Below are 24,233 nucleotides of genomic sequence, written 5' to 3'. Positions count from 1 at the left end.
ATGTAATTTAGCTACAACAGGTCACACTTTGCGTGTGTAGCCATCCAATGAGTGAATATGTGGAACTTGTTAAATATCAACATTTAACTTATTTAACAAGGCTGACTTCCCTCATGCAGGTTGTGAATTGGTTTTTTTGAGGGCTGTGGTGTGTGGATCTCCTCAAGCTGTAAGAGCACTGCTGTTCTCTTCAGGTCACGGCACAAACGTGCACCTCTGGAGCGAGTGTGTGGAACAGCCCAGAGCAGGCGGCTCTGGGTGGCACTGAGCAGTTGCTCAGCACACATTCTGACGGGTGGAAAGCATTGACAGCAAACAGCTAGAAGGGGAAAGAGGGCTTCAAGGCTTCCTAAACGTTATTTGGGACTGCTGCTTAAAGAAATCAGGTGTTGCTGGAAGCGCAGGTAGCCTGGAAGTATGATCCGATCTCCTGTTTTGCACTTCAAAACTTACTGGAAGCAGCTGTATAGCTCCTAAGTCAGATTAGTTGACAGAGTGTGTGCTGTCTTCCCATGGCTTCTCCTGATGATGCAGGGGGAGATTTACAAAATGTGGGTACCACAGAACACTGCCAATCTGCTGCACTGCTCGGTGGCTGCACAACAAGCTCATGGTTAAGCCTCTGCTGCACATCCCTCTCGGCAAAAACGTGGTCACTGAGTGGTGTGCAGCTGTGTCAGGCACTGGTGCTGCCAGTTGACACCCGCTTGAGGAGTTCACGTGAATGTACAAAGTAAACATTTTGTTACTCTGAGCTCTGTAGTTTCTGGTCTGTGCTTAAATATTCCTTGTGGCTCCTCAGAACGGAGCTGTTGCTCTGTTGTGTTGTACTGTGCAAACGGGTGTTGCTGCCCCAACAGATCACAGATCAAAGCACACTGTATGACAGCCAGGATGAAGGGACACTGACAGGGTTATAAATAACTGAAGTAATGAAGTTTCATTCATCTTTGCTGCTACGATTGAGTGCTGTACCTGATCGGGAAGATGAAGGGGGTAGTAGTTGTTTATAAATCTTATAAATAAAGGGAGTTTTAGCCTGGGCACAGTCTCCTCTCTGGTTTTAGTGCATGAGTTTGCTCCAGTGGAAAGTTTAGTGTGAGATAGGGATGAATGAGTGGGTGTGGAACTGCCTTCTTGGGAGTAGTGCAGCCTTATTTTGGTTATGAGTGGAACTACAGCCAAGTCCTAAAGAATGCTCACAAGTCTTTTTAAAACATCTAAGTGGTGAAGTCTAGAAACAAACGTTTTGAGATAGGTTTCCTTGTTCCATGCTGAGGCTGAGCCCTGAGGAGCTGTTATTCTCAAGAAAAGCCTGACCTTTTCTTCAAGGTTCCTCCTCTTTCTCTTAACATCAAAGGTTTTCGTAACACATGTTGAGGCAAGAGCTTGTTTGGACATTAACTGTTAGTGCTTTGGTTTTTGCTCTCTTCATTGTTGCTCACTTGTTTATGGAGCCACGGTGCTTGTGGAAGATTTTTTTGTAGTGCAGTGTGATTTCCACCATTTTTTCTCTGAATCCAGGCATGGAGGCGAACAAAGCATTTACACCAGGCCCCCTGTTTGTGTCAGGGTGGTTTGAATTGGAAATGTGAGACAGCTCCACGTTTTCACTTCCCTCAACACACCACAAATCTGAACTGTCCGCAAGTGCTGGACTGAAATGAAATTTAGGAGGGGAAAAAGACAGCTCTAAAAAAATGTACATTTGCTCCATTTTTCTCCCTCATGCCGATTTCTAGGAGGCAAACTCCCTCTCCTGCTCTTTCCCCCTTTCTCCTCTTCAGAAGCTGCCCTTGTTGTGTGCTTGAGAGCTGAAGGCATGAATGGCACTGGGCACGTCCCCAGCCTCGTGCCTTGCCCTGAGCGAGCATAAAGCCACGATGCATGCAACCAATCTAGGCTAGAAACAGGCAGTAGGGTTTTTTTTTTTCTTCACAGTAACTGAGTTTTATCACAGTAACTGACATTCTAATGAACCAACTTGTAATTAACGTCAATGAAATTTAACTTGGTTGTTATTTAAATAATGCAATAATCTTGGTAGCAGCATTTGTGGGGTTTTGCGCCATCACGTAGTGAAGACACAGTGTGGAAAGTTAAAAATAAACCAGTAAAAATCATTGAAAGCTGGCAATTTAGGAGGCTGTGAGAAATATTTACAGTGTTTATTGTAGCAGTGAATGCTGTAGAGTTCATGGATGCAGAAAATGAATAAGCTCTTTGGGACATTGTTCTTGGAGCCTTTTCTCACATCACAGAGGACGGTGCAACGGATTTGTTTGGCTGAAGGGAAGAAAAGTTTCTAGTGCTATGTGGACCTGGGGTAGCTACTGTATGAGGAAGAGCAAGAGTTTTTGTTAGATCTTGGTTTTTGAAGAGTTTGACAGAATGAGACCTGTATAAGCAACTTTTATTTGATTCCCCCCCCCCCTACAGTCTTTAGATGTAGAAAGTACTCACTTTACCCCTGAACTGTCAGTAATTGGGACTTTAAGTGCAGGAATTTTAAATGCAGAAGAGATTTGCTACACCACTGTGGTGTAGGTCAGTAAAATAAATGACCAAGTCTTTTGCTAAAGCATTTGATGTGCTTGGTCTCCAACTTCTTCATGGAAATCTCTGGACCAGCTAGTTCATGTTTGTAAAAGAAAACGTTGTTTCTGAAGCAACTGGATATTTTCTAGGTGTTTATTCTTTCTTTTACCCTTAGTTTCTCCTTAGGGCAACATTGCAGTGATTGTTTTTACTGACCCTCCATTTTCCCTCTTTGTTCTCTGGCTCCCCCTCTCCCCAGCTTTGTGTGTACCATGGGAAAGAACCTAACACCCTTTCCTTCTTGAGGCTTTTCTTATCAAATTCAAGTTTTTTCAGGCATGATACTTCTTTAAATATGTATGATATAATGTGTCTGCGGTCAGGGAAGTGAGTGGTGCTAAAAGTCATCTTGTTGTCTGAGGAATATTCTGGTGTTTCCACTTGTGAATCCCAGCAGCACTAAGGATGCTGTGTTGAAGTAGTGAGTCTCCCAGTCAAAAATGTTGAAAAAGTAACAAGTACCACTAAGTGAGCACATGTGGAGGATAATGTTTAAAAGCCCATGGTCTATAAAGAGAAACTGTTTAAAATCTGCCTTGTTCAAGATTTCAGAGTAAGATCTGAACAAGAAAAGCTCCTGATCTCCCTTGCCCATCGTGTTTCCACTATATGAAGTGCAAACGTATGGTCTTGCATGTTGTGACTTCAGCACTGTGTTGCCCTGCAAGAGCATTGTGTTTGACTTTGTTTTTTAACTGAAACATCCCAGCTCCAGAGCTGCCATGTGGGCAGGCTGACAGGCATTCATTTAGCCTTCCAGTTTGTGAATACATCTTTTTTACCTGCTTGGTACAAGCCTGTTCCTTGTGGGCTCCCCCACAGGTTGGTCCTCTTTTTCCCTTGGAAATCCTTGCTTCAGTATCAAGGCTGATTTGCTGTCATGTCTGCCTTCCTTTCCTCTGCAGCACTGTTTTCCTCTCCTTCCCATTTTGATAGCTCACATTTTAGAGAGCTACAAGTTATAACCTAGTTTTGCTTGACTGCTGAGGAGCCTCGATGCAGTTCACTGCCATTGCAACCTTATTGTGGCTCATCAGCATCTTCACCTTTGCCTTCTTGCCTTGAGCACTTAGACCTTTTAAAAATAACATGTCCTCCTTTACCTTCACTCCAAGAATTAAAATTAATATCACTTGGGGTGGACACTTCTCAAAGTGAAAGATGCCATTTTTCTGTGGAAAAGAAGTAGCTTGCACAGATCATCTGCAGCACAAAGCTATGAAATAAGTTCTGCAAAATTAAAATTCAGGTGGGGGTTATGCAGATTGCCTTATTTGAATATTTAAATGTTCTGTAGCTTTTTGATGACTGCTTTATCATTGTTTTCCATATATATGCAATGATGCTCATTTACAGCCTTCCCCAATCAGTTATACAGCAAATACCACTGCTATAAATAAAATGTCATTTGCAGGAGACAGAGTTTTGTAAGTTAAATGAGGAAGAAATGTTCCCTTTGAAGAAATGTTAGCCGTGATCAGTCGGTCAGGATTTTCTCTGTCGGATTATTAAAAGGAGTGGTTGAAATTTGCCTTTTCCACTCTTCTTCTCCCCTGATAGTGGCCAAGGAAGACTTAGGGGGTTTGAGGTGTTTCAGGAAGATTGTCCAAAAGAAAAAAAAGAAAAAAAGCCTTGAGATGTTGCCTCCTGTTGCAGCTCAGTCAATGTAGTAGTTGGTAATCAAAAAGCAGCAGTGCTGCTTGTCACCATCCCTGGCCGTGCAGTCACAGCCCCCTCTCTGCCATGGTGCTGTCATAATCCTGCACTCAGCTGTTCCTTCTCTTCAACAGAAAACCAATAGAGGTTGGTTGTTTTTTTTTTTTCCTTGTTCTTTTCTTGGTCAGATCATGCTTTGGCTTGTTTTGTGCTTCTGCACTGTCTACTAAATAATTCAGATGTTTCTGTCTAGTTATTCAGTATCACTGGCTTTGCTTTTAGCATTTAAACAGTGTCAGTAAACTTGTATTTGTCACCGCTGGGGAAAATACACTCATTTTTGCTGTTACACCCCAAAGCTCCAGCAGTGTGTGACAGATGCACCACTTGAGCAGCTCATGCAGCCACACACCAGACTGCTGAGCTGCTCCTGATCCTGGTTCCACCATGGGCTTTCCTGCACCTACAGGGAAATCACCACATGGCAGTGATAGATCCTGCTCTGGGCTGGTGAATCTTGTCAAATCAGTTCTAAACCAACTTAGATGAGATTAGTTCCAGGTGATTATACTCAAGACTTCCTCATCAGCGACACTATCTTTGGAAGATAAGGAGCAGCTCAGGTCAGAATGCATCTCGTGGTTAACGGCACAGTAGTTGTTCAAGAGTGCACAGGAGACATGAGGCAGGTTGGGGATCTGACAGTCAAACCCAAACTGCTGAGGGCTTCTTTTTTGAACAAGTGGTGGTGGTTAAGATGTAGGATAAACTTGCCTTCAGCACTTATTTTGATAAGGAGTCTTTAAATATGCATTGTAGGAAGTTGAATTTTGCCTCCTCTAGGATTTCTGACTCGAGGTGACAATTTTTACTCAGTAGTTGAGATGGAAAGTGATTTTATTTAATAAAAAATGGAATTAGAAGTTCTTATATTCACATTTGGAGGCTTGAGCAGAGGGACACAGCCTTCGGGATACATTCTCCGTTGATGCCCGTGCATGGTAGGATCATGGTTCTGGTCTGGGCTTCCCCTCAGTTTTAAGGTCATGTTTTTGCTTTTAAGATGGGGAGTGCCTGCATGAGAGAAATGACTGTAGTCCTGGCGAGGACTAACATTTGGATGGTATGTAGGTAGTCTGCTGGTCTACTGGGGGAAGGAGAAGAGGACACACCTTTATGGAAGAACTGAAACCTGCTGCTGCTGTTTAATTTTGTGTGCTCCTGGTGTTTCTGTCCTGTGCTGGTAGTGAGGTCAGTCATAGCTTGCAGAGCTGCAAGGGGGAGGAAGGGGGTGTCCTCACTGCTCCTTGGCCCCAAGCTGACAGTGCAGGGCACTGGGAGCTCTCCTTGTGCTGAACTGTGAGCAGAGGGAGATGATCCCGGCGTGTTCCACTGCTCCATCCTGCGATGTTGATCCTCGTGTGGTCCCATCATGGCATCGGTGACATGAGCCTGTCCTGCACTGTGGAGCAGGAGGGGTGGATGGACACTGCTGGCTCCCAGGAGCGGGTGGGGAGATGCTGCAGGTGCCGTGATGGTGCCGGCACCTGCCGCCTGCAGTGCAGCTTGGGAGCGTTCCAGGGCTGCTCTGCTAATGAGACTTGCCTTTCACAGTGATGAAACAGTGAGACTAAGCCATGAAAATAAAAACCTGAGGCACAGAAGTCCCGAGGCGGTGCTGTACTCTGAAGCTTCGTGAAGAAAATGACACGGCAGGCCTGGAGTCCTGACCCTTCGAAGTTTGTAGCCTCATTTATTTGGATTTTATCTGAAATCAAGAAGTGCTTATTTCTGAAAGCAAGGCCTGAATGCTGATGGCCTTGATGATGGAGTGGCTTTGTAGAGTGTGTTCGGTGAGTGTTGGGTGTGGTTGACAGCTTTTAGAGTCTTCCTTCCCTTAATCACTTTCCAAATATATTAGCTCCAGCACCTGAGTCCATTTGGGAGGTTGAGTCTCACTTCTTGCTGGTAGGTAGCACAGAGTCCTTGTTAGGGAAAATGATGCTGGGTTTCACTTTCCAAAGACAACCTCATCAGCCACAAACTTTCCCTGTTTTGTTTCCTGTTCTGTGACCTGCGCTGGCCACTCAAAAGTAAATTAATTCTTCATAAGGAAAATTGTGAGTTGCAAGTCTGTTTTGATCCAACTCAATGTGTTGTGATGAGTGCTTTTGATAAGACTGTGTCCTGTTTGCTTCTGCAGCTTTTATTTGCAGTCATTGTGGGGTTTTTTTAGTGCCACTGCTTGTTAAAATAGGTTTTCTGTCTGTTGGACAGCAACAGCAGTTTGATTTGTGGTTGCATCTGTCTAAGCAGACCTTATGTTCAAATATCATTAGCGTGCATAAAAACAAACACAGCTTCTATGATTAAGGGGTTTTTTAATTGCAATTATTTAAGATTGAATTATTCAGATTGAAATTATATGCTACCAAGACTACAAACTTTAAAAGAAGGTATTTTTCATCTTTATTTTCACTCTAGCCTGCCACTGACAGTTTGACTAATGGGTTAGTTGGTTTGCTCAGGGAAGAAAGCCTGGTGATCTATGTATGTAAAGAAGTGTGAATGAAATACCACTCCCTTTGTTGTCCCCTAGTATCAGTGCCAAATTTTTAGATGTAGGAACCAAAAGTTAAACCATCAAGTCTATTTTTAAACCCAGATCTAGGAGATTGTTTATAATTTCACAAGTACTGTGCACCGAAGAGTGTACCAGCTGAGCTGGAGATGTGCAGTTCCTGCAGTTCCTGCTTGCTCTAGGAAAATCAGATCTAGAACTAGAGGTCAATGTATTAATAAATAGGTTTAGCTCCTAACCTTTAAACTTCTGTATTGGTGGGGTGGAGAGTGTACTTGTTGGGAATAAATGTTCTTAGCAGTAAGTTGGGCTTTTTTGTGGATCTCAAATGTCTGGAGGTCGTGTGAGCCCTCACTGGCTGACAGGATCCGAGTTTATCCTCTGATTGTGATGGCATTCAAGGGAGAGTTGCCCTTTTTGTGTGTACCTTGTGGTTTAGGAGCTGTTCTGAGAAATGGGTGTAATATATTACCTTTTCTGTATTGTGTGCCATTTCAATGACATGACAAAGGAAGTAGGAGCATGCTTTGACATGAAAAAAGCGTTTTATCTGATGGACTTTTAAAAAATGTCTTATTTGCAAAATAGCTTCCTTCCCCCTCCACATCTCCTTTAATTGTTGTGTTGTCTGCAGTGGTGACATCCATTAGGTGGTTCTCTGAAACAGAAGTTCAATTTCAAAGAAGGTTTTGGAAGGTAGTGCAGAATTTTTTCCCTTTACGTGACCTGAGGGCTGAGCCAAGTTGAGTGTCCTGGTCAGATTTTATTCAAAGACTTTCTATAACATATGCACAGAATATGAGGCTTCAATGAGGACCTGTTTGAATAAATTGAGCCTCATGGCAATATTAGGGAGCTATTTATTGTAACTTCATTGACCTTCATACTTTATCTGTAGACCTGACATCCTTCATACGTTGAAATTAGTTTCCAAATCTGGTGTTCTAACAGGTGATTTTTTTCAGGTTTCTTCTGTAATTCTTACATTTCAGGCACTTAGGATTAATTTGTATCTTTGTTAATTACCTAAAATGTATGCGCAATGAATGTACTTCTTGATTTAAAACACTTTTCTCTCACATAGGGGATAGCTGAATTGTATCCTTAATTATATTAAGCCATTGATACTTTGTCTTCTCCCACTTAGCAATGCACACGTTCTTCCTTGATGCCCTGGAAAGGGCATGGTTTTCTTTTTGTTTTGGAGCTGATAGTTGAGTGCTTTGCCACCCATAGCTCCCCACAGGTTACTCTCTAGGGCTCTGTGCTGCAGATCTCAAACCTTGGCATTGGCTCAGAGTTGGCTCTTGAACAGAGTCGGTTCCTTGCATTTTTATTTCAAGCCAGAACAAGACTAGTGGTGACTCTGACAAAAAGTTAAGTCATTTCACTTAAAGTCTAAACCCATTTATGTAATGTAGTTTCTCCAGGGAAGCTGAGAAGGCTTCTCAAACCAAGTTGAAAGGGTTCCTATCCCTGATGGCTGTCACATTGCAGTTTAACTCTTCCTGATGGGCAGCCATCCATGTCACTTCATTATGTACTTTGGGATTCAATACTTATATGCACTAGGGATTAAGATCCAGAGGTAGAAGTCAGTTTCTTTCCATCTGAGTGCTCTTATTTTATCTCACCACAAATTATACTACATTTTCCTGGTGGAATATTTTCTTGTTCATGCTGCTTGTCCTTTTACAGAGGATAAGAAGCTGCCAAGGTGTTGTCTGGGACTGGGGAGCAGCAGGAACTTCGCATTTTTTTTACTTCATCTTCTCCAGCTTGTAACTTCAGGCAGTTGTATTTGTGTAATAAGATATGAAATAACAAAATCAACAATGAAAACAGAGCAGTCTGTTCTGTCTGGTGTCTTTATTTGGCCCATAACCCCCAGTGTGCATTTACTCTGCATGCCATGAAAATAGATGAAGAGAGCAGAAAAATGCTGGAGATTTTGTATTTAAAACACGAACCCAAACCTTAAAGACTTGACAAAACTCCCCAAAACTTCCCTAAAAGTTGAAGAATCAAAGGAAGCATTTCTTAACAAGTTCTATTTACAACCAGTTATGAACTTCTTGGGACACCCTGTTGTGTGTTGTTCCCCTGTCAAGTGAATGCTCTGGCTGTCCAGTGGCTTCTGAATTAGTGGGAACAGAGCTGTGACTTTTACATTCTCACCTGGACTTAACCTGTAGTCCCATGGAAATTGCTTTCCCAGCTGGGTAGCACAGCAAGGGTTGTAAAGTCAGATCCCATAATTTGTTGAGCTGGACCTGAGTGTTTCAAGATTCATTAACCAGGCTTCCCAGTTTTAGGTGTGTTACGTGTACAGTCAGGCATATCCAGGCAGTGAGTCAAATCCTGGAAGCCATTGGACTTCAGACAGGGGTTGGGAGTGGAAAACTGGCAAAAATTGGCATAACCTAAACGTAAAAGATAAACACCACAGATTATATTGGCAGACTTTTGCTAAATAGATTATTATTTGTTGGTTTTTCTGTGTTGTACAAGTAGCTCTAGTAGAAGGTTGAATTAAAGGTATGAGCATTGGTCCCATTTTGTGACAAAACAGATTCTCCTTTTCTCTGGTAAATACTCTTATGCTAATAAAAATGCATGTTCACAGACAACATTTCCACGTTTTCAAGGCAGAGGAGCTCTGACACCAGTTCTCTGGTGAAGCACTGGCTTCAGGCAGTGGTGGGACCTTGTCCTGTCCTGCTGGCTGGACTGTTCTGCCCACCTTGTTTGTGGGCATTGGGTAAATCCAGGGAAACTGTCATAAATACAGGCTTACTTTTTTTTTAATCAAACCCTTGGAATAAAAATAATATCTGTATTATTGCATTAGACTGCAGTGGTGCAGGCTGGTTTAACATCCTCTGCAGAGGTGTTTGCACTCCTGTAGTTACTTTCATTCAGAAGGTGTGAAACGTGCTCCAGAGCCACACAACTTTCTGTAAGCCTGGCTTCCTGGTGTTGGTAGTGTTCTGGATTCTCCAGGGCAGATTCTTTGCTCCTTTTACATTTTATGAGAATTTCTTTGGAAGTGTAAGAACAGAAGGTGTGTTCTTTAAATGCAGCTCTCTTGCGGAGTCTGAGTTGTTCTGTCAATGGGAGGGATGAACTTGGAGTTCTCTTCTGCTAAAATAGATTTAATGGGAGCAGCAGGGAATTGGAAGGGTGGAACTGTTAGGAGTACTGGTCTGTGAGCAGAGATTGCAGTGCAGGTGTGAGAGAAATATAGTAAGTTTTAATAATTAATCCAACTCTGGTGATAATATTTGCATGTATATACATATGTAATATTCATGTTCAGTGGGTTCTGTTCTCAGAGGCTGTTCAGATAAGAAAACTCAAGCATGCTCTTGGCAGGCAGAAAGATGACAGGGATTGCAGGAATCCTGTGCCATGTCTTCAAGAAAGCTTCCTTTGCAAGGAGCAGGAGTCAAGCCTCACGACTAACACAATTTCTGCCCTTGCAAGGACAAAGCCCAAATAAATTGACAATAAGAGACTTGGCAGACAGAGATTAGAGGGGTTGAAACTTCAGAAATTTCAACCACTTTTGTCGAAATAAAGGTTCCTCACAAAGGATGGTTGGTTGCTGGTCACTGCTGTGGCCCTGGGACACCACGGAGGCAAAGTCTGCAGCCGGAGCTGCTGGAGAAGGGCTGGTCACCAGGCCAGTGTCCTGTGGCCTCGTACAAGAGCACAGAATTGTCTGATTTGGCTATAAAACAGGTTAGAGGGGCAAGAGCAGAATGTGGTAAACTCAGAGCAGGTTTGCTTACAGTTGGATTCGCAACTGCAAAAATGTGGGAATGCAGTTGCCCCTGTTATTTATTTTTTTAATATAGGAAAGTTTTGTGTTTGTTTTGGAGCACCCAGTATGCCATCGAGGCAGCCTAAGGAAAATGCTGGTGGTCCTGCCTACAATTAAAGGCCATTCAATTATTTGTTTATCTTTGGTAAATCGTTAGAGAAACAAGCAAATAAGCTCCTTTTTACAGACAGGCTGTTTCATGTATGTGTGTAAAAATAATGCTTTAAAGAGCTGCAAGTCAGCCAAAGGTTTCTGTTCTCCACATTGGACAGGATTATTCCTTCAGCAGCTGTGACTAATGAAATTGGTAGTATTTTTATTACTTTGTTATAGAAGCATCAAACTTTATTTTGCCTATCTGTAGTCTGCTTTCTGAGCCTTGCAGGGCTGTCTTGGGAAGATTTGGAATGTGCTAACAGTGCTGAGCCAAGGCTTCTGTGGCAGGTAGTTTTCTTTGCTGCCGAAGCAACTGTAAACTGATTTTTGCTTGTCACAGAACAGCAATTAAAATGGCTTGAAAAATTGAAATTCCAGCATAGACTGGAGATTGTGAGAGTCTTCCACTTTGTCTTTTGGTTATGGAAGGTCAGGTACTAGGAAGGCTTGTGAAATACTTACTTTGTTTATGCAGCTGAAAGTTAGAAAATATCTAAAGTGTTATCCAGGCTCCCAGCTGTTAGTGAGTAAATAAGAGAGGAGAAAATTACAAGAAAGGTCTTAAACCCTATTTTCACTCTAAAAGGCTTAGGGAACAAGGAGCTTACATGAAATACAGGAGTGTGGAGACCCTTTCTTGGAGGAGTGGGACCTCTACAGAGGGCCCCAGCAGGAGGGAGAATGATGGGGCTGGGGCAAGAGGGAAGGGCATAGATGTAGGTGTCTACAACACTTTGGTTCCCAAGAAAATAATTGGAATGTGATATTTGACAGCTGTCTACTGGCCTTCTGGTGCTGTGGGTGAGGAAGAAGAGTTAGTGGACCCTAAGAGGAGCATTGCTGTGGTTGTTGAATCGCAAAACATGAGAAATGAGAGTGGTATTCCATGTGGCAGATCAGACAGAGACTGGATTTGTGCCTACCCTGCTCCTGCACCGTGTGACTGGAGTTGAGAAATCCTCGGGTGGGCAAAGCCTTGGTGGCTTCCATGCCCCTGTGTTGGTGTCTCACAGCTCCTGCAGCTTTGTGGAGCTTTGGTGAGCTGCTTTTCCGAGTGTAGCAGCAGTGACCACACAGACACTTGGTGATCTGTGAATCTGAAACAGTTCCATCACAGATACTAAAGATTTCTTACACCAAACGCTGTTCTGAATATTTGTTTGCTTTTGGCTCTGTCAGTGCTGACTTCAAGGGTGAGGTTTTTTTCAAAGGAGGCAAATATCTGCTCTTGTGCCCTGATGGAGGGGGTTGCTGATTTGCTGTGGCAAGTAATCAGCTGTATCCTTCCACCGAGTTGGCAGCAGTGCTTAGCCAGAATCTCTGACATTTTCCCCCAAAAGGATGTGGCTGTTTGAGGAAATGTACTGACTCTAATGTGGGGGTTTGGCTGTTTCTGTACTGCGAGTGCGTTGCTACAAAAGAGTGAATGAAACTCACACTGAATAGCGTGAAAGTTAATTTTCTCTATCACTGTTGATTTTGGTTCTGATTGAGAAATTTGCACTGTATCTTACTTGTTTTGTGCTGAAAACACTAAGTAAGAGTACTCCCAACTGCTGTGATACGAAACTCACCAGTATACCTGGAATGGATTACACAAAAACATTTATGAGGAATCAAGTATGAACTTGTAAGTCGAACCTAAAATTAAGTTGGCTCCTACCTGAGTAGTTTATTGAGTTCTGGTTGTGCTATAGAATTTTTTTTTTTTTACTAAACTCTACTGATATTTAGGATACTTCAACTTAAGTTGTCATCCCAGAAGGTCCTTTCCATTTTTTTTACTTTCTTCTATCAGTGACAAGTTGGCAGAGTCTCAGTCAGGCTGGGTGGAGTCTCTTTGTCCTCTGAGAGGGTGCAGATGTGTTTTCCAAAGGGCTGATGTTCTCTACCTGGCTTTTCTCCTCTGGTAAAGTACCTGTGCAACTGCCTTTCAGCTACCTTAGATCTGCTTATACATTGATAAGGTGTGTGGCCTGCAAGTGCCCAGTCACATACAAATCTTGATTTGAACGTGCCCCCTTCTGCCCTGGAGCCACTCTCTTGTAGCAAAAGGGGCAGCTGAGACCTGTATTCATGATTGACTGCAGTGTGTTAGGTTAGGAAAAAGGTTAAAAAATAAGCTGGAAGTTGTCTTTTGCAGGCTGTGGAAACTGCTGATTTCTGCAGTACTGATACAAGCAGAGGGCAGGGGAGCACCTGGGACTGGCAGCAGGTTGTAGCTGAGGTTACATGTGGCAGCATCAGGAATAAGGCTGGGGGAGATCTCTGCCCTGTGGTTTGGAGCCTCAGTCAGTGCAGCAGCAGGATTTGGCCCACTGGGATGGAGTGTTGGTACAGTCCCTTCTCTGTGAAGGAAAAGTCTCTCGGCTAATTTTGTCATGAGAGTTTTAGATCTTAACTGCAGAAGAGCTTTTATGATGATCGTGTGCCTAAATAAGAGGCATTGGGAATATTCTCTGAAGGGGTCACTGGGTAAGTGTGTGCTGGGAAAGGGTTGCTGCTGCTACTACTGGGTGCTCATCTCTACCAGCTTTGTACTTCTCATTGTTCTTCCTGAATTTTTTTTTTCCAGGCAGGAGTCTGTAGTAGAGGGGTGCTTTTGTCCTGAATAGATTTCTTTGAAATGACAACAAGAATCTCCACTGCAAACACTGGACCTAATTAGAAGAGGTGCTGAACAGGGCACTGTCTGTGTCATAGCTGTGAATCCTCCAATAAAAGATTTGTTACAAAAAGTCTTTGAATGAAGTGCACGGGGCCATCTCCCCTCCTAGGGAACACATAATTAGTACTTCCTTGAAGTGAAAAAGCACAGGTATATGTGTGAATGGGCTTAGGGACCAGGAGGACATTTAGGCCCTCTATTCCCACCTCCAGGGTATGGTCCAAAAAAACCAAAGGGACCTTTACCTTCCTTGTTGCTTTAGCAGTAGATTTATCTCAGTGTTCAGAAGCAGAGCTGCAGCTTTCAGGAGCTGAGGAACCCCTTCCCTGCCCTGGCAGACCTGCAACAGGTTTCCTGCCTGCTTGGGCAGAGTGAAGCTCTCTATAGTAGACACAGGGGGCTGAAGTAGATTTTACTGGATGCCTGGGATGAAGGAATTTGCTGAAACTTGGTCCTTTCTGTAGCTTCTTCCCCAATCCTTAGGGGTGTCTCCTGTCCCCGTTGTCTCCTATGCCTTTGTTTTAAAATAATAGTAAGCCTCAGACACCAACTGATTTACTTTAATTCAACATCCAACTTATGTTTGATTTCTTTTCATATTCAAGTGAGCCATCTGGCTTTAATGAACTGTAACTGTTTTTAATGCTACCTCCAGTTGCTAACATCTGAATATTTCATGTGCTGAAAGGAGATTTGAAATGCAGAAGTGAGACTGAAGAGTCCAAAGTATTTCCAAATCAGCTCTGTTCCAGCAGCACTTGTGCTCCCCTTCCCTCGAGATTTATCAAAAGATAATCTTTGGGGTGCCAGACTGTAGGCACAGCCCTGGTGGGGGCTAATTACAAGTACTCTCAATTTTGTGTTCAGAAAACACCAGAGCTGCTTATGAAATCCTGAATAACTCCCCAACTTGACTTGGGTAGAATATCAATCAACTTCAACAGGAGCTGTATTTGGCATCTTCTAAATCAACAACCTCTTTGGTGTATGGGGTATGGTTTTGTGGTGGGGTTTTTTTCAGGGGGGAGGGGGTGTCTTAAATATTTTCACGTTGCAAAAAAAAGATAATTACATCACCTGCTTTAGTTATAGACGCTAATTGAGAGCTGAATCCCATGAACTGAAAATAGCTTAATTGCAATTAATTCTGAGGGTACTTTGCCAGGGCTTCACTGTTAGAAACCAGTGGCACATCCCCAGATTTGTTGGACTACGTGCTTTGCTTGGCATTTTTCACAGCGCTGCCTTTGTTTTGGCTTAGCACTGTGACAGCTGATACACTTACGATAGGGCATTAGCAAGAAATATTTTGATTAATGATTATATGATTCTAAAGTGTTTTGTTGGTTCTTCCCTGTGTGCCAAGCATCGTGCAGGTTGCCAGTGACATCATCTTCCAGCATTACTTTATAAAAGGTGGAAAAATGGAAACTCAGTCTGCCTGTAGGAGGAAAGTCTTGAGAGAGGATAGGCTGGGAACATGTGCTTGCATTATCTTATCCTGCACTGCTTTGTCCTGAGAGCATGGAGGAAGTGTGTAAGGAACCACAGGACACTGATAGAGGGTGGTACCTGGGCTTCATTTCTCATAACTTTCCCAGAGAGGCTGAGCTGAACTGGGAGTTCAGTTGTGACCTTGCAGTTACATGCTGAGCACAGTCTTTCTGAGCTGGAGTGCAGCAGGTTAGAAGCATATCACAGGAACTGGCAGCTGAGTTCCCTTCCAGACACATTCCTGGAGCTATAATGAATAAAACTTATTGATATCTTCTACAGAGTAGATTTTTGTGGCACTAAGCTACCATTCAATAGGAACTCTTAATAATAACTCTTGCTACTGTAAAAAAAATTTTATTTTCACATGTAATGAAATTTTTTGAAGTTGGCTGTAGTTCTGGTTGTACTTGAGAACTTTCTACAGGACTGAGCACTACTGAGCACTGCTGTAGGATATGTAATTCTGTTGAAGTTTGTTTATTTTTGTGTGAATGATGCCACCTCTAAGGATTATCATGGAGTTTCCATAGACAGTATAGCTATACAAAACTCAAAATTAAAGGCTTTTCTGATGTGTAGGACTTTCTTTTTTTAAACCATAGTTATTAAAAATGTGTTTATCTCAGAAGTGCCACCTATGTTTTTTTAAAAGCTGATTTTTAGTCCTCTACATTATTTCTGGTGCCTTGCTTAAAACAAAAAAAAACAGGTGCTTCCTAGATATTCAACAAGAATGCAAAGGCTATTTTAAATTCTTTTTTTTAACAAGAATTTAACCTAATAATCTTAGGGTTAGGGCCACTTCATGCCCCATCTCATTGATTTATATAAAGTTGTCAGTCAAAGTGTGTTGTTATTAAATAAACATGTAACCTAGGTTTTTGTTTACTAAACAACTTTAATGGAGAATTTTGTAAGGAAAGACTTGCAGTGCACTCACTGCCAGTGCACTGAACTAGTGGGCTCACTTTAGACCTCTCCTTCCTCAGTTTCTACCATTCATAATGAAATCGTGATTTAACAGCTCCTAGGAATATGTTTGAAAATTGGATATGAGGAAGAAATTCTTAAATGTGAGGATGGTGAGGCACTGGCACAAGTTGCCCAGTGGCTGTCCCATCCCTGGAAGTGTTCCAGGCCAGGTTGGATGGGACTCTGAGCCAACCTGGTCTAGTGGAAGGTGTCCCTGCCCATGGCAGGGGCTTGGAATGAGATGGGCTTTAAGGTCCCTTCCAACCCAAACCATTCTATGATTCTATCTTAAGAATAGTTAAAATCACATAAAGATTTTCTTACCAGTTGTTCTTTTCAGGTGTTTTCCAGGATTCCTTCTTGAATGTCCTGGCTCCCCGTAGGATCGAAGGCGGGAGGCAACTCATGACCACCCAACAGTGACAGCCTTGGGCTCCCCTGCTTCTGGCTGCTTGAAACAACCACCAGGCTGCTGTGGAGATGAATGGAGAACAGCAGTATGATGCAGGTAATAGTCCAGCTGAGCTCCCTGGCCAACTAGCCTGAAAAACTTGGCAAGCAAGATGGAAGAAAGCTGAGGACAGTGAATGTCCATTGGGCATGTGTCTGATGCTGTGCACTGTACACAGGGAGAGATGCAAATTTCAGTGATTCAGGGTTAGATTCTGGCCCTGGGGCTGTCGTGGTTATGTTTGTTATTGCTTTACTTCAAAGCAGGATGTGTCACTGGCTTAAAGAAAAAAATCTCACCCATGTTAGTAATTGTGTTTTTAAGAAGCTGTGACTCTCCTCTTTGTGGTACCGCCATGAGATGGGTTTATGAAAAGCTCAGTGGTTTTAATATTACTATTTTAAGGCATTTGTCTGTCGAAGTGGTTAATATTATCTTATCTGTCCTTGTGTTCATCTTGCTCTTAAGTTTTTGACAAGGTTGTGCTGCTGGTTTAAAAAGTCAGATAACTGAAGTTGTTTACTGCCATTGTAATCTGTCCTGTTTTTCTGAAGCGCCTTGGTGTGTCCACTTTGATAGGCTTGTGATATCAATCCCTAACCTGCTGCAGAGTGGTATATTATGATAAATTAGCTCAGGTTTTGGTTCACCTTGAAACACCAGGTCTGGGATGGCTGGGAATACTAACAGCTTTCTGGGGGTAGGGACTATCCATTCTTTTCTGTCTTGTTTGCCATGGTTTGTCCCTTGTCCGTGAGGAGGTCCCTGCCTATAGTGTTGGTACAGTTAATGTAAAGCAAATTTTAGTTGCTTTACATTAACTGTAACAATTGGATCAGGACTTCATCTCAGTATTAATTTCCTTTGGTACTTGTCCTGCAAGCTGCTCTTCTCATGGCAAAATTCACTATTGGTAGTTTTTGCACCTTTACTTCTTGGAAATCTAATTGCTGCCAGTGTTAGTGAAGAAATGTTAAATGTGGGTTTAATCTTTAAGTGCTTTTAGGAGAACGCTGTCTTCTGCTTTATGATTTTTATTTGTTGTCAATGTTATATCCTCAAATAAGCAAGAAAAGACATCGTGGACAAGGATACAGAATGTCTTCAGGCACTTTTCTGCCTTTTTCCTCAGCTAGAGGAAATTGCTGACTTCTGCCAGTGAGCATAAGAGAGAGAAACAGTAAGGAGATGTTTAAGTGGTCAGCAGTGGTATGTTCACAGGCTGATCCCTTGGTGCTGAAGCCTTTATTGTCATTTTTCCATCTTCCTCAAAAAGCATCAGAGGACACAGAGTCCTCTCTCACTCTATGCTTTTGGAATAGCTAGGAAGGGTTTGATACTGCCTTGAAATTACTCAACAGCTATTTTCCTGAGCATCCTTTTGTGCCGGGTTTGAGTACAGGAGGCTGTGAAAAGCAAACAATAACTGACAGGAGCTTTACTTGCTGCATTCAGAGAGTCCACAGAAAATGATGCCTGTGTAAGCATAAGCACATTGGTTTTGTTGTGCCCTCAAATACTGTTTTCTGCAGTGCTTTTGAGTTAGACCAGTCCAAACTACTACTGGAATATTCCCTTCCTATTCTTTGACCTATGTAATTTTTTCCACTTGATAATTTGTAGCAGTTTTGGAGATTCCCCTCTGTCTTCCTGGTTTTACAGGCTCTCTGCCTCCCAAGAACCCAGACAGTGGTCAGGGTTGTTGGTTGTGATGCTCTTCCACACTACAAGGGGAAGAGACAACTTTCATTCTTGTCACAGTCTTTCTCAGCTGCCGAAATTCCAACCTGTCTTTATTTATTCATGGCCGTGCAGCTGGCATAGATGAAAAAGATTAACTGTTATTAAAATCAGATTGAAATATATCTACATTTCAGGGTGAGAAACCTTTAGGTTAGCCTTAATTGAAGGTCTCGCAGACTTCAGTGTGATGTACTTAAATGTCCAGTGTGACAGCCTTCAACTATATCACATTAAAGATGCATGAAAGTTATTTGCAGTGAGAATTAAACTCAAATCCAAAGATCAAAACAACCTGGTGTAGACTGTTTCCATTTCAGGTAATTTTAAGGGCTACCTTCCTTAATATTTCCTTACGTTCTTGTGTCCAAATGGTACAATTCCATATTCTTCCTGTATGTATCAGAGAGCAGCAGGATGTGAATCATGATAAAATTCAGAAAGGAAGAGTTAGTGTTCCCAATAATGCTGGTAAAAACAGTGATAAATGGAAAGTGTTGTACCCACCTAGGAAACTGCTGATACTCTTACAGAGCATTTTCTCACCTCCAAAGTGGGTGACCATTCTCCACAGAACCTCCGTAGGACATTTCTCAAATTTGCTGGAGAAAACATTAGCTCCATTTGAAAGCTTTACTGACAAAAACCAGTTGTATGGCAATGCCAGAGAAATGGGAATTGCATCTGGTTTTTTCCCCTGCCTTTGCCAAAGTTGTGCTTTGCCACTGAGCTAATGTGCTGCTCAGTCATCCTGTCTAATAGAGAAAAATATGTCTCCACGTAATAGAAAGCTGAATTTGTTTAGGACTTGTAGCAATTAAGGATATGGGGAGAAAGAGCATAAATATGTACATCCCTGCAGCATTAGATTAATAAATTTTGCTTTAAAATCAAATGCATTAAATATGTTTTTGCTTGTTGTTATCTGTCATATTCATTTGTAAGATTTCTCACAGTAGCAAGAATTTCTGGTGGTTTATTGATTTTTGTTGCTATTTTATTGGTTTTATTGAGTAGTTTGAACTCAGACTGATCAGGATGTTTCACAGGGACATGGGGCCCCTCAGGAATGTGGCCTCCTTAAACTGGTCCTCTCTGTATCCAGGGATCTGCTAACCTGTGAGGTTGGAGCTGTGCAAGAGGGTCTTGCAAAAAAATACCAATGGATTAGGTCAAAGGCTTGATTTAAGCAGGGCCTGCTCTGCTGCTGCTTGTCCTGCCAATAAAACCAGCAAAGTGGTTGGATTCTGACTCTGAAAGCCTTACCAGAGAGATGGTCCTTCACTGCACTCTTGGGGTGTTTCTCCATTCAGATGTTGAAAAAGAGAGACTTGATGTCTGAGATTTTTCATGGTTTATGAAATCCTTCCAAACACCACAATTAAAAAACTAATTTACTGCTCTCACTATGAATCCTCCTACAGCATTTCTGCTCGGAGCTTTATTCAGTGAGTTTTTCCTGTTCCACACTGCTCCTCTAAGTGCTGTGCTAAATCACCTGGAATGCTGTGGCAGGGCTGTGTGAAAGCAGCAGATGGTTGGGTTAAAACTATAGCTAAGCACAGCCCTCAGCTGTGTCAGCCCCTGGAAAGGGAGCAAAGCTCCTGAAATCTCTGACTCCTCGTGTTCAGTGCTTGAAGGGCGAGTCCGATCACCTTCTCTCATTTAATTGTAAAACCTTAGTAAGGTGCAAACACAACCTGAGTTGTACTTTCATGAATGAATGAATGAATGAACAGCAAAAGCTGTGTGTGCTTTTAAAAAAAGTTTCAAAAAATCCCTCTGACTCAGGGAAACTGCCTAAAATAAAGCAGGAAAAGTATTAAGTTTGCAGTGACCATTGGACAGCGATTTGTGATAATTTTTGGTTGGTTTGGTTGGGGGTTTTTTGGTTTGTTTTTCCCATGAAAAATGTGTTTAAAGTGAGCTTTTGGGTGTGCTGGTGAGATTTGGGCACTGTACTGTACAGAGCAATCCGAGCCCTTCTCGGGCTCGTTTGGATATAGAACACACAGGCTGCAGAAATCATGGATGAGTGGAATGCCAAAGGACCTGCAGTAACTGATCCAGTTGGGAATGGTTTCAGTGGTAGTTAAAGGCAAAGGGTCGCTGGAGCAGCAGGCAAACTGGCTTTCCTTGGAGCTCCTTGTAGCAATTAAGTGGCAACAGAAGTTACTAATTGACCCTTTCAGTGTGTGAAGTGACCTGTGGCTCATTTAAGGAGCTTAACTGCCCCTCAGCCAGTTATCTGATGATAACGGGCATTGAAGACTTGGTGCTGCAAGGCTTGGGAAAGCTTCGAGGTCCGTGTGGTATTCCCAGATGGAGCTGCTGGATTTCAAACTGGTTCAAAAGCACAGAGCAGCCCCGTTGCTTTGTTTCCCTAAAACAGGAGTGTGTTGGATGGTGCAGGCAGTGCTGTTTGGGGCTGGAGGAGAGCAGGGCTGTTGCTGCTGTGGTTTTTGGTGGGAAGAGACGAGCTGACTTTCTCTGGTCAGGAGGAAAATGAGACAGAATTTGCTCCAGGTCTTGACTGACCCGTATATGTTGTGTCCAAGCTGATGTTTGTTCCCACTTTGGTTCTGGAGCTGTGAACTTAAGCATTTTTATGGTCATATTAAAATAAAATTCTCTTTAAATGAGTTAAGAAATCTTAATCTGTTTTAACAACATTTTGCAATGAACTTATATTTTTCTTAGAATGACTTGCAGCCAAAGCTTTGATCAGCTTCAACCTAATTTGCAAACAGCTGTGGTCTGTGCATTAGCCTCTTTAACTCCCTCAAAAGTTTTCTAAATAAAACTCCTTATTTATTTCTCCAGGTCATTTCTTCCTTCAGTAAATTAAAAATTATCCCTTAAAAGTGATGGTCATATTTAAACTCTGAATCTTTTGAGCTCTGAGGCTTATGAAAGGCCAATATAACCAGCTGTGGTTGGTTAAAAACAACAGAAGTTGGGTTTGGGAGAGATAAGAGCCTCTTTTAAAATAGATACTGTCATCAGCAGACAACAGCTAACTGAATATACATTTCTGAGTTTTGGGAAATGATAACTCCTAGAGTTACAGTGAGAAGTCAAAGATGAGCTTAACCATCAGTCTGAAGATGGATTGAACCTACTTACACTCAAGACTTTTAGTTTTTTTTAGTCTGTTTAACATATCTCAGACTTTTGGGCAAATATTTGCCTCTTTCTATTGGCAGACTAGGAACTGTCCTGGAGCATACTTAGCAGGTTGTCAGCACATCCAGGGGTCTGATAAGGGCATGTAGCAGTACTTCATTCTTTTTTTTTTTTTGATGTGTAATGTTTCCTACTCAAGCTACTACTCCTGGAAAGAACAGTTTACTGCCTGTCCTAAAGAAGACTCAGAGTGTAGGAAGTGTTGGTGTCCTGTAACCTGTGCTGAGCTCTCCTCGGGCTTGTGATACACAGAGATTTCTCTGTTTTCAAATATAAACAAGGTATCAGGTTTCCTGGTACTGAGAGAGGAAAAGCTCCCTTGTTCATTCATAAAGACAACTATGGTGCAGATGGTGGAATCAGTCTGAAAGTGAAGATGAAAGCTCTGCTTTGGTGTCACGTCACTGCCATCCCGTTCTGCTGCTGAACCTGAAGCTTTAGTTTGTGTGCTGAGGTTAAAAATTATGATTACATGAGGTGGGACCCTCCCTGGTCATCCCACTGTGTGCCTGCAGGAAAAATGTAGTGTGGCTCCATGCTGAATAAAACAGGGGACCTGAAATCCAACCTCTGCTGGTTTGGCATCTTTTCAGCAGAGTGAGTTACACGTTGGAAAAAATGAGAATAGAAAGGGAGTGAGGAGGTGAGCCAAGAACTGGAGGGGAGACTGGGGCTAGAGGAGAGGCTTGACAATAATAGTAGGAAATCTGACTAATTTGTAGCGTGGCTCACTCCAGGTGTTTGCTTCCCTAACAGCCTGAGTGAGTTTTGAACTGTGGTTTGAGTGGTTTTAGCACATTTATGGTTTAAATGCATCCTGAAATGAGATTTTCTTGGTCTAAAGAAACTATTACAACCTTATGAGCTGGGCTTTTTAATGTGACTAATCTGAGTGGCCTTGGTTTCAGTTATGTCTCAAGCTGTTTTCTTTAGAACTACCCTCAGTCCCTCTCTCTGTTTTTGATGCTTTGGAACATCTAAATGCATACTATCTAACTTAGAAAAGAGGACAGTGATATTTCAAATTTTTTTTTTTAGTATTTCTTTTCGGATCTCTTACTATTGGTATTGCTGTTTCCTGGATGGTTTTTAATTTAATACACTAACCGTCCAACGTGCCCAAAGTTTTGAGTCTCTGATATTTGTTGATACAAACACAGAGCTCTTCTGCCTGTGTTCTCCCCTCACAAACTGTAAGCAATCTGTGCTTAACCAAAACCCAGGATTTCACTGCTTTTCAGACCAGGTCCAACTTAAGAGTGCTGTTCACATACAAAGAAAGGCCAGATTGTGTTGTCTGTGTGTTGAAATGTATAACTGACACACACTTGTGTACTCAGTCATTTGGAATTGAAGCAGGCTTTGCTGTGGTTTGTAGTAGCCTAAAACTTAAGCCAACAGGTTGCTAAATTAGAGGTGTTTGGCTTCTCTTTCAGATGCTGGTTCCAGTGTGGATGAAATGGAATTCAATTGGGATGAGTATCTAGAAGACACAGGAGCAACTGCAGCCCCCCATGGATCTTTCAAACATGTGAGTAAGAGAGTGTGTGTTTGCTTATCATGTCCTGCATTGGTTTTTTGATATGCTGAATGTTTAGGGTTTCTTTGAATATGCTGATGCTTTCAAATCTGGGAGACTAACTAAAATCATGTTTCTTAGAGTAAAGAGAAATGAGAAATTTAACCTTTTTATTATTGTTTCTCATTTCCTCTCTGTATGTAGTACAGGGTAACCCCATCCACAAGTGCTGAAAGTTCAGGAGCTCTTAGTCTTTTCTGCACCGGAGGATAAGCTTGATTTTTCTCAAGAAGCTCAGAATAGCCAGTCTCTTTCTCCTTGTGGTGCTACTGGACAGCTGCTATGGAGGACTTGCTGTAGAAAAGCTGGTGGCAGAATAGTTCTTGAACAGCAGAATTCAAATGTACTCTCAAAGAAGTTTTTAATGGTGGATCTCAAGGAGAAAATAATAGCTCTGCCAAATACTTGGCTGTAGTAGTTAGAAAACTGATTAGGATAATTGTTGATCACAGACTTAATGGATAGGATGAAGTCTTGATAAGCCCTTGTCTTTGCCCTTAGACATCTTTAATCAAATGTTTGATGGTAGAATCCTGGAACACCCTGTCCCATTGGGTGGGATCTGAATGTGAAATCTGCCTGCTTGTACTGGGTCATCAGTGAAGGTGAGCTCTACAGGGCTGGTGTCCAAACCTGTTGGTTCTCTTCCAACAATTAAAACACCTTCCAGACTGCCAGCCTGTATCCTTATCCAGTTCTTTACTAAAGTTACTGTTTAATAGTCTTTCAAAGATTGCCTGTGGGTCTTTTACCATGTCAGTGAGGGTAGTGACTTTTGTGTGACACACTTCTTGGAAAGCATCCCATGGTGCTCAGGCTTAGGATGCAGTATCATGACTTTCTGTATTGGAAACTTAAATCAGGGGGAAAGCAGACTGAGATCTGTTCATGAAGGATTACAGGAATCCAAAGGTGACCTGCAGAAGTGCAAAACATTAAACAATCCATTCAAATATGCAGTTGTGTTAGTAGTGAAGATGCAGAGTAAGCACAGGCTTCACAGAAGCTCTTCTGTAGAGTGGGATGTAATTGTAAGGTTTTCGTTGTTTTTTTTTTTTCAAAATAAACATTCAGGTATCTCATTTCTGAAGGGAAGGGGCCTCTGCTTGCTTTGTTCTTCCTTAGTGTACTGAGGCTGTGGCAAGAGAGGGCTTACTCAGAGTGGTGGTGTCCACGCTGAGGGCCCAGAGTAGAACCAGAGCAAGGGCATTTTGCAGGAGTGTGAGGAGTGGTCTGTTCTCTGATGTGATTCACCTGACAGGATCTCTGTTAAGGAAGCCTGCTGTCATAACTTGGACATGATAGAATTAATTGTAATGCCAA

The 24,233-nt window shown here is 42.3% G+C and overlaps 1 protein-coding gene across 5 annotated transcripts in view; it reads left to right on the top strand.

Annotated features, from left to right (window-relative positions):
- Positions 1–24,233, top strand: part of SFMBT1 (Scm like with four mbt domains 1) — an 88,950-nt gene that overhangs the window by 34,977 nt on the left and 29,740 nt on the right. For all 5 annotated transcript variants that reach the window (XM_032698954.1, XM_032698950.1, XM_032698951.1 and 2 more), the window contains 2 exons: positions 16,295–16,462; positions 22,768–22,862. In XM_032698954.1, the coding sequence (XP_032554845.1) occupies positions 16,435–16,462; positions 22,768–22,862 (123 nt within the window). In that variant the 5' untranslated portion in view covers positions 16,295–16,434. The remainder of the gene's footprint in view (positions 1–16,294; positions 16,463–22,767; positions 22,863–24,233) is intronic.

This window comes from Chiroxiphia lanceolata, chromosome 11, assembly GCF_009829145.1.
Source record: "Chiroxiphia lanceolata isolate bChiLan1 chromosome 11, bChiLan1.pri, whole genome shotgun sequence".
NCBI classification, from domain to species: domain Eukaryota; kingdom Metazoa; phylum Chordata; class Aves; order Passeriformes; family Pipridae; genus Chiroxiphia; species Chiroxiphia lanceolata.
Note: the sequence above shows the minus strand (reverse complement) of the source record. Positions and strands in the feature narration are given on the sequence as shown.